A 9,765-nucleotide genomic window follows, 5' to 3' on the forward strand; every position below is an offset into this window, starting at 1 on the left:
ACTGTTATCATATCGAATTTCATTTGCTATATTTTTAATGATTTGGAAACAAAATTCAGCTCACCACACCCTGGCCTAACATTGCCTGTGAATCTGGTAAAACTGCACTGTACTTCTGAATCCAGATAATTTGTGGGTTAGGAGCTGTATGGGGCACTAATCCCTTTGTTCATTTAATCCACATCCCCAGCCTGACGTCACCTCTCCAGCTAGGCACATCTGGGAGGAGGAGGAAAAAATACTTGAACAGCAGCTAACTCTAAATGGCTACTTATAAAATGTGTCTGTTTCAAACTTCAGTTTTCTTTCGGGGAATCGGATGGACTTGCAAATGTTTAAATTTGGGCAGGGTGACTGGGAGGAAGAGACAGTGGAATGTAGGGACAAGTTCACAGCCATGTCATTTCACGGTGTATTCAGTAGCTCTTAAATCATTTATCTTTCAGTGCATGGTTAGATCATGAAATCTTAATCTCCTCCATGCCAATGAAGTATTTCATTTGCATTTCAAAAAAAATTTCTTTGTGTATTGTACATCCAGCCAGTTATAAATTCTTGCCTCTATTGGTTGCTGATTCGTTTCTGAATTAAATTCGCTGAATTGAAATAAGATTTAATAAAACCAATCCTCCCATATTTTCTAACCAATCATAGAGCAGTGAGGCAGTTGATGATGTCATGCCTATTCTAATGATTAGAGGTGCTGCTGTTTAACACTCTAGGGCATTGCTTTACATTCTACAAAAGTTATACTGGACTCATGTGCTACTGCGGAAGTAGGTAGTTTTATTTTAAATTGTACAAAAAAAAGCAGTGCACAGAACAAAAAAAAATGAACTTCTTTCTTTCACTCAGACTTGTCTTGTATCCAATTTGCAAATTGTGCTGTCTATTCTTTTGGCACTATAGCATATTTGATGATTTATGTGGAAATGTGACAAGAGGAATGTAAATTCATACCTTGCTACTAATTTTGATTTTGTTTCAAACTGCCCAAGTTTCCATTTCTTTTTTTAAAAAAAAATATTTTATTGAAAATGTTTGGTCAACCATCACAGTACATTGTGTATCCTTTACACAATAATATAACAGTATAAATAACAATGACCTGTTTTATAAACAATAAATATATAACAAAAACTAAAACTAAATGGCAACTGCCTTGTCTCAGATAAACACTCTCCAAAAATATGATTTAACAGTCCAATATACAATTATTTATAGCAATGACCTATACATATTATACATATATATTAACAACCCTGAGATTCCTTCTGGTTCCTCCCCCCCCCCCCTTCCTCTCCCCCCCCCCCCCCCTTCCTCTCCCCCCCCCCCCCCCCCCCCCGGGCTGCTGCTGCTGTCTTCTTCTTTTCCATTCCCTCTATCTCTCTGTGAGGTATTCGACGAACGGTTGCCACCGCCTGGTGAACCCTTGAGCCGATCCCCTTAGGACGAATTTAATCCGTTCCAGCTTTATAAACCCTGCCATGTCATTTATCCAGGTCTCCACCCCCGGGGGCTTGGTTTCCTTCCACATCAACAGTATCCTGCGCCGGGCTACTAGGGACGCAAAGGCCAAAACATCGGCCTCTCTCGCCTCCTGCACTCCCGGCTCTTGTGCAACCCCAAATATAGCCAACCCCCAGCTTGGTTCGACCTGGACCCCCACTACTTTCGAAAGCACCTTTGTCACCCCCACCCAGAACCCCTGTCGTGCCGGACATGACCAGAACATGTGGGTGTGATTCACTGGGCTTCTCGAGCATCTCGCACACCTATCCTCTACCCCAAAAAGTTTACTGAGCCGTGCTCCAGTCATATGCGCCCTGTGTAACACCTTAAATTGAATCAGGCTTAGCCTGGCACACGAGGACGATGAGTTTACCCTACTTAGGGCATCCGCCCACAGCCCCTCCTCAATCTCCTCCCCCAGCTCTTCTTCCCATTTCCCTTTCAGCTCATCTACCATAATCTCCCCCTCGTCCCTCATTTCCCTATATATATCTGACACCTTACCGTCCCCCACCCATGTCTTTGAGATTACTCTGTCCTGCACCTCATGCGTCGGGAGCTGCGGGAATTCCCTCACCTGTTGCCTCGCAAAAGCCCTCAGTTGCATATACCGGAATGCATTCCCTTGGGGCAACCCATATTTCTCGGTCAGCGCTCCCAGACTTGCGAACTTCCCATCCACAAACAGATCTTTCAGTTGCGTTACTCCTGCTCTTTGCCATATTCCAAATCCCCCATCCATTCTCCCCGGGGCAAACCTATGGTTATTTCTTATCGGGGACCCCAGCAAGGCTCCCGTCTTTCCCCTATGCCGTCTCCACTATCCCCACATTTTCAAAGTCGCCACCACCACCGGGCTTGAGGTGTATTTCTTCGGTGAGAACGGCAATGGGGCCGTCACCATAGCTTGTAGGCTAGTCCCCCTACAGGACGCCCTCTCCAATCTCTTCCACGCCGCTCCCTCCTCTTCTCCCATCCACTTACTCACCATTGAGATATTGGCGGCCCAGTAGTACTCACTTAGGCTCGGTAGTGCCAGCCCCCCCCCTATCCCTACTACGCTGTAAGAATCCCTTCCTCACTCTCGGGGTCTTCCCGGCCCACACAAAACTCATGATACACTTTTCAATCCTTTTGAAAAAAGCCTTCGTGATCACCACCGGGAGGCACTGAAACACAAAGAGGAATCTCGGGAGGACTACCATTTTAACCGCCTGCACCCTCCCTGCCAGTGACAGGGATACCATGTCCCATCTCTTGAAGTCCTCCTCCATTTGTTCCACCAATCGCGTTAAATTTAACCTATGCAATGTACCCCAATTCTTGGCTATCTGGATCCCCAAGTAACGAAAGTCCCTTGTTACCTTCCTCAGCGGAAAGTCCTCTATTTCTCTGCTCTGCTCCCCTGGATGCACCACAAACAACTCACTTTTTCCCATGTTCAGTTTATATCCTGAGAATTCTCCAAACTCCCGAAGTGTCCGCATTATCTCTGGCATCCCCTCCGCCAGGTCCGCTACATATAACAACAAATCATCCGCATACAGAGATACCCGGTGTTCTTCTCCTCCTCTAAGTACTCCCTCCACTTCTTGGAACCCCTCAATGCTATTGCCAGGGGCTCAACCGCCAGTGCAAACAATAATGGGGACAGAGGGCATCCCTGCCTCGTCCCTCTATGGAGCCGAAAGTATGCAGATCCCCGTCCATTCGTGACCACACTCGCCACTGGGGCCCTATACAACAGCTGCACCCATCCAACATACTCATCTCCAAAACCAAATCTCCTCAGCACCTCCCACAGATAATCCCACTCCACTCTATCAAATGCTTTCTCGGCATCCATCGCCACCACTATCTCCGCTTCCCCCCCTGGTGGGGGCATCATCATTACCCCTAGCAGCCTCCGTATATTCATATTCAGCTGTCTCCCCTTCACAAACCCAGTTTGGTCCTCATGGACCACCCTCGGGACACAATCCTCTATCCTCATTGCCATTACCTTGGCCAGAATCTTAGCGTCTACATTTAGGAGGGAAATAGGTCTATAGGACCCGCATTGCAGCGGGTCCTTTTCCTTCTTTAGGAGAAGCGATATCGTTGCCTCAGACATAGTCGGGGGCAGCTGTCCCCTTTCCTTTGCCTCATTAAAGGTCCTCATCAGTAGCGGGGCGAGCAAGTCCACATATTTCCTGTAAAATTCAACTGGGAATCCATCCGGTCCCGGAGCCTTCCCCGCCTGCATGCTCCTAATTCTTTCACTACTTCCTCTATTTCAATCTGTGCTCCCAGTCCCACCCTTTCCTGCTCCTCCACCTTGGGAAATTCCAGCCGGTCCAGAAAGCCCATCATTCTCTCCCTCCCATCCGGGGGTTGAGCTTCGTATAATTTTTTATAAAATGCCTTGAACACTCCATTCACTCTCTCCGCTCCCCGCTCCATCTCTCCTTCCTCATCCCTCACTCCCCCTATTTCCCTCGCTGCTCCCCTTTTCCTCAATTGGTGGGCCAGCAACCTGCTCGCCTTCTCCCCATATTCGTACTGTACACCCTGTGCCTTCCTCCACTGTGCCTCTGCAGTACCCGTTGTCAGCAAGTCAAATTCTACGTGTAGCCTTTGCCTTTCCCTGTACAGTCCCTCCTCCGGTGCCTCCGCATATTGTCTGTCCACCCTCAGAAGTTCTTGCAGCAACCGCCCCCGTTCCCTACTCTCCTGCTTTCCTTTATGTGCCCTTATTGATATCAGCTCCCCTCTAACCACTGCCTTCAGCGCCTCCCAGACCACTCCCACCTGGACCTCCCCATTATCATTGAGTTCCAAGTACTTTTCAATGCACCCCCTCACCCTTAGACACACACCCTCATCTGCCATTAGTCCCATGTCCATTCTCCAGGGTGGGCGCCCTTCTGTTTCCTCCCCTATCTCCAAGTCCACCCAATGTGGAGCGTGATCCGAAATGGCTATAGCCGTATACTCCGTTCCCCTCACCTTCGGGATCAACGCCCTTCCCAAAACAAAAAAGTCTATTCGCGAATAGACTTTGTGGACATAGGAGAAAAACGAGAACTCCTTACTCCGAGGTCTGCTAAATCTCCACGGGTCTACTCCTCCCATCTGCTCCATAAAATCTTTAAGCACCTTGGCTGCTGCCGGCCTCCTTCCAGTCCTGGACCTCGACCTGTCCAGCCCTGGTTCCAACACCGTATTGAAATCTCCCCCGATTACCAACTTTCCCACCTCTAGGTCCGGGATGCATCCTAGCATACGCCTCATAAAATTGGCTTCATCCCAGTTCGGGGCATATATGTTTACCAAAACCACCGTCTCCCCCTGTAGTTTGCCACTCACCATCACGTATCTGCCCCCGCTATCCGCCACTATAGTCTTTGCCTCAAACATTACCCGCTTCCCCACTAATATAGCCACCCCCCTGTTTTTCGCATCTAGCCCCGAATGGAACACCTGCCCCACCCAACCTTTGCGTAGTCTCACCTGGTCTATCAGTTTCAAGTGCGTTTCCTGTAACATAACCACGTCTGCCTTTAGTTTCTTAAGGTGTGCGAGTACCCGTGCCCTCTTTATCGGCCCGTTCAGCCATCTCACGTTCCACGTGATCAGCCGGGTTGGGGGGCTTTTTACCCCCCCCCCTTGTCGATTAGCCATCCCCTTTTTCCAGCTCCTCACCCGGTTCCCACGCAGCTGTGTCCCCCCCCAGGCGGTGCCCACCCCACCCCATTCCGGCTCCCCCCTCTCCCCAGCAGCAGCAACCCAGTAACTCCCCCCTCTTTCCCCCCCCCCCCCCCCCCCCCGCTAGATCCCCCACTAGCGTAGTTACACCCCCCATGTTGCTCCCAGAAGTCAGCAAACTCTGGCCGACCTCGGCTTCCCCCCGTGACCTCGGCTCGCACCGTGCGACGCCCCCTCCTTCCTGCTTCCCTATTCCCGCCATGATTATCGTAGCGCAGGAACCAAGCCCGCCCTTGGCCCCGCCCCCAATGGCCAACGCCCCATCTCCTTTCCTCCCCCCACCACCACCTGTGGAAGAGGGAAAAGTTACCACATCGCAGGATTAATAACATAAAACTCCTCTTTCCCCCCCTTTTTACCCCCCTCTTCGCCCCCCATACTCGCCCCACCACTTTGTTTCAAACGTTCTTTTTTTTTAATAACCCGCTCATTCCAATTTTTCTTCCACGATAAAAGTCCACGCCTCATCCGCCGTCTCGAAGTAGTGGTGCCTCCCTTGATATGTGACCCACAGTCTTGCCGGTTGCAGCATTCCGAATTTTATCTTCTTTTTGTGAAGCACCGCCTTGGCCCGATTAAAGCTCGCCCTCCTTCTCGCCACCTCCGCACTCCAGTCTTGGTATACGCGGATCACCGCGTTCTCCCACTTAGTGCTCCGAGTTTTCTTTGCCCATCTAAGGACCATCTCTCTGTCCTTAAAACGGAGGAATCTCACCACTATGGCTCTAGGAATTTCTCCTGCTCTCGGTCCTCGCGCCATCACTCGGTATGCTCCCTCCACCTCCAGCGGACCCGCCGGGGCCTCCGCTCCCATTAACGAGTGCAGCATCGTGCTCACATATGCCCCGACGTCTGCTCCCTCCGCACCTTCAGGAAGACCAAGAATCCTTAGGTTGTTCCTCCTCGCGTTGTTCTCCAGCACCTCCAGCCTTTCCACACATCGTTTATGGTGTGCCTCGTGCATCTCCGTCTTCACCACCAGGCCCTGTATGTCGTCCTCATTCTCGGCAGCCTTTGCCTTCACGACCCGAAGCTCCCGCTCCTGGGTCTTTTGCTCCTCCTTTAGCCCTTCGATCGCCTGTAATATCGGGGCCAACAGCTCCTCCTTCATTTCCTTTTTGAGTTCTTCCACGCAGCGTTTCAAAAACTCGTGTTGTTCAGGGCCCCATATTAAACTGCCACCTTCCGACGCCATCTTGGTTTTTGCTTGCCTTCCTTGCCGCTGCTCTAAAGGATCCACCGCAATCCGGCCACCTTCCTCTCCTTTTTTCATCCGTATCCAGGGGGGATTCCCTTCTGGTTCACCGCACAGTACTTTTAGCCGTTAAAATTGCCGTTGGGGCTCTTATTAAGAGCCCAAAAGTCAGTTCCACCGGGAGCTGCCGAAACGTGCGACTCAGCTGGTCATCGCCGCACCCTGAAAACCCAATTTTCCATTTCAATGATGCATGTGTATTTAATTCTCCACTGAGGGAAGTTATTATATTAGTCCTGCTGTTGTAAATATCGGTTGCATGGGTTGCCTTTTTTCTCCTAAAGATAGCAGCCTTTAGCTGGGACTGGAGCTTTTATTTTATTTTTTAACATTCCAGGCAGTTTTCTTTACCCCGGAATGGCTTGTGGTTGTTGTCACCTATTTTACTGTTCTTTTCGCACCTATTATTTGTATTTGGGTAGATGCCGCTATTTTAGGTGTTACATTGTAAATGCTTAATGATTCACTAAGCGGAGTGTCCTGGCTAAATAATAATAATCTTTTTATTGTCACAAGAAGGCTTACATTAGCACTGCAATGAAGTTACTGTGAAAAGCCCCTAGTCACCATATTCCGGCGCCTGTTCAGGTACACGGAGGGAGAATTCAGAATTCTCAGCTGGTACGGGAATTGAACCCGTGCTGCTGGCCTTGTTCTGCATCACAAACCAGCTGTCTAGCCCACTGAACTAATCCAGCCCCTGCAGGGAACACACACGGTTGCCCACCACTGCCTGTATGTAGTGCGTGATTCAACATCACTGATGGAATTTCACTTGCAAATGATTAGCTGGAGGTTTCTCCTGTTTAATAAAGACTCAGAATGGAAATCATTTACGTAAATAAGGTATAAAGTAATGCATATTTCTATTTCAATGCAACATTGGATTTTTGTCTAGCCTTGTTTCAAGGAATGTGCAGTCTTCCATTTACAAGTGGATGGTTGATTTCTAAAGTAATATTGTTTTGCTGCTCTTGTCCAGGAGGTACAATGAGGGACAAGACGTGTGCCTCAAGGCTGTGTTTCATGTGTATCCTGATAAACCTTAATCCCTTATCCACCATCACTAAAATAGATTATATGGTCATAGATTTCATATTTCATTGCTGTTGTGGGGCTAAGAGGTGCTCACATTGGTGCTTTATTTCCCTATAAAATGTCGTCACAGTCCAGAGGACAGAAGGTTGTTCTTCCCTTTTGAGAGCTGTTGGTGATTTAACCTGAGGGTCACCACATCTCGGGTGAGGGGCAAGGGGCCTTCATGAATAATCTGAGCCAGTACATGAATTGAAACCACATTACTGGCGTCGCTCCGCATCATGAACCAGCTGTCCACCAACTGGGCTAGCAGCACTGAAAAGTAATTCATTGCGATTTTGGGACATTGTGAGATTGTGTAAAGTGCTTGTATAGTTTAGTTGTTTTTGTGAACAACTGGATCATGATATAAGGAAAAAGAGTGAGTACGGCAACAAGTGATATTTTACTTGGGTTTATATTCTCCACTGAAAACATTTGACTTATTTTACGATATGGCTTTTTAAATACTAAAATTATACATGTGTAAAAATTTGGAATTAATGAATTTTTGTTCATGGTGCTTTTTTTCTGACAGGCTGCCAACAACACATACTTGCTTCAATGTACTCCTGCTTCCAGACTACTCCAGCAAGGACAAGCTGAAGGAAAGGCTCCTTAAGGCAATCACATACTCAAAGGGCTTTGGCATGCTGTAATTAACTTGTGGCAACGCCAGTAGTCTCGTAAACCAAACTCAAATGAAGATGCAAAATCTCCTTCTAAAATATAGATTAGCCAGTTGTATGTTGAGATAAAAATCCACATTATAATAAACATTATGGGATGGATTAAATGCTGAAGGCGGGCTCCCCACACCCCAACTTCAATGTCAGGACTGAGCCCTTTTCTGATTCGTCGGCTCCTCCTGCCATCATTCTTCAGGCAACAACCCTTTAATCAATTTGAGGTCTGTCTCCAAGCGGAGGTCCCACTTCAAAAAGCTGCCGGCCTCCGATTGGCCAGCCATTCTGCACACTGACAGTGTCAGCAGGATTGGTGACCACTGCTGGCACTGCAGATAGGTTCAGGAAGGTGGCATTCAATGAATGACATGGACATTCAGGTATGTCCAGATCTCACTGGGACCAGGCTAACAGTTCCAAGTGATTGGGTTGGGGGCATGTTGGGATGTTGGGCTGGGAATGGGAATAAGTGAACTTGGGAAAACAGAACTAGGGATGGGTCTCTTGCACAAGGGGTAAACCTGCAGAGCTGCAGGTTGAGCACCAGCCTTCCCTGTCACCTGTTGAATCAGAACAATGGTGGGATATGGCCCTTAATCGGCTATTAAGTTCCCACTTGAGACCTTCAATTATGCCACAGGCGAGCAGCCCACCTCATAAAATTGTGTGTGTGTGTGTGGGGGGGGGGGGGGGGGGCGGGGGCGGGGGGGGGGGGGGGGGGGGCGGCGGGGGGGGGGGGGGCGGCGGGGGGAAGTGGCGGGATACTGCCAATGCCACGTGGCTTAAATTACGGGTCCACTCACTTGCTTTTCCTCCCACAGGAGACCTGAAAAAATTTAGCTCTGTTCTTTTTTTTCTGTACGGATTTAGTTTTTTCATTTTAAGATCGAGATGCCCTTAAGCAAAGTACAGTTTGGTGTAAGCTGTGTAATGGTGAGCCAAACAATTAACCTACCAAAATCCGAAAATACTTGTTCCAGTATTTTCTAATAGAAATATTACTTGCCTTCAATGCAGTTACTTAATTAAATTAGGGGTGCAGGTTTGTTTTATCAATATATTTCAAACCAATTTATAAAAAAAGTGAATGATGTAAATCTCTGCACAGAAAACTTTTGTCACCCGTGTTACACCTCCACATCTCCCCCCACCCCACCCACATTCTACTTTTTTTTAGAAAGGAAATAAATGTGACATGGTAAGAGTGTTTGGCCATTATATGTAGGTGAGAATTCTGGGGGGTGGGGGGGGGAGGGGGGGGGGGGGTGCTTCTTCCATCTTAATGAAGAAGTGGTGGTGCTGTGATCATGACTGAAAATGTTCTTTTCAACCAAACTGCTGCCAGTCTTCCTGTACCTCAAGGATTTTCCTACCTAATTTCCGCAGATATATTGAGGGATGGCAGTTATTTTCTTCTATATTTTTCTACTTGATTTTTCTGCTATTTCCTGAAGAGGATATGGATTCACACAAGTATCAAACCACTTA

The 9,765-nt window shown here is 48.2% G+C and overlaps 1 protein-coding gene across 2 annotated transcripts in view; it reads left to right on the forward strand.

Annotated features, from left to right (window-relative positions):
* Positions 1–8,946, forward strand: part of LOC140408883 (ubiquitin-protein ligase E3A-like) — a 63,852-nt gene extending 54,906 nt beyond the window's left edge. For both annotated transcript variants that reach the window (XM_072496720.1, XM_072496722.1), the window contains exon 10: positions 8,130–8,946. In XM_072496720.1, coding sequence (XP_072352821.1) covers positions 8,130–8,250 — 121 coding nt within the window. In that variant the 3' untranslated portion in view covers positions 8,251–8,946. The remainder of the gene's footprint in view (positions 1–8,129) is intronic.
* Positions 8,947–9,765: the final 819 nt, after the last annotated feature.

This window comes from Scyliorhinus torazame, chromosome 3 (assembly GCF_047496885.1).
Source record: "Scyliorhinus torazame isolate Kashiwa2021f chromosome 3, sScyTor2.1, whole genome shotgun sequence".
Taxonomy (NCBI): Eukaryota; Metazoa; Chordata; class Chondrichthyes; order Carcharhiniformes; family Scyliorhinidae; genus Scyliorhinus; species Scyliorhinus torazame.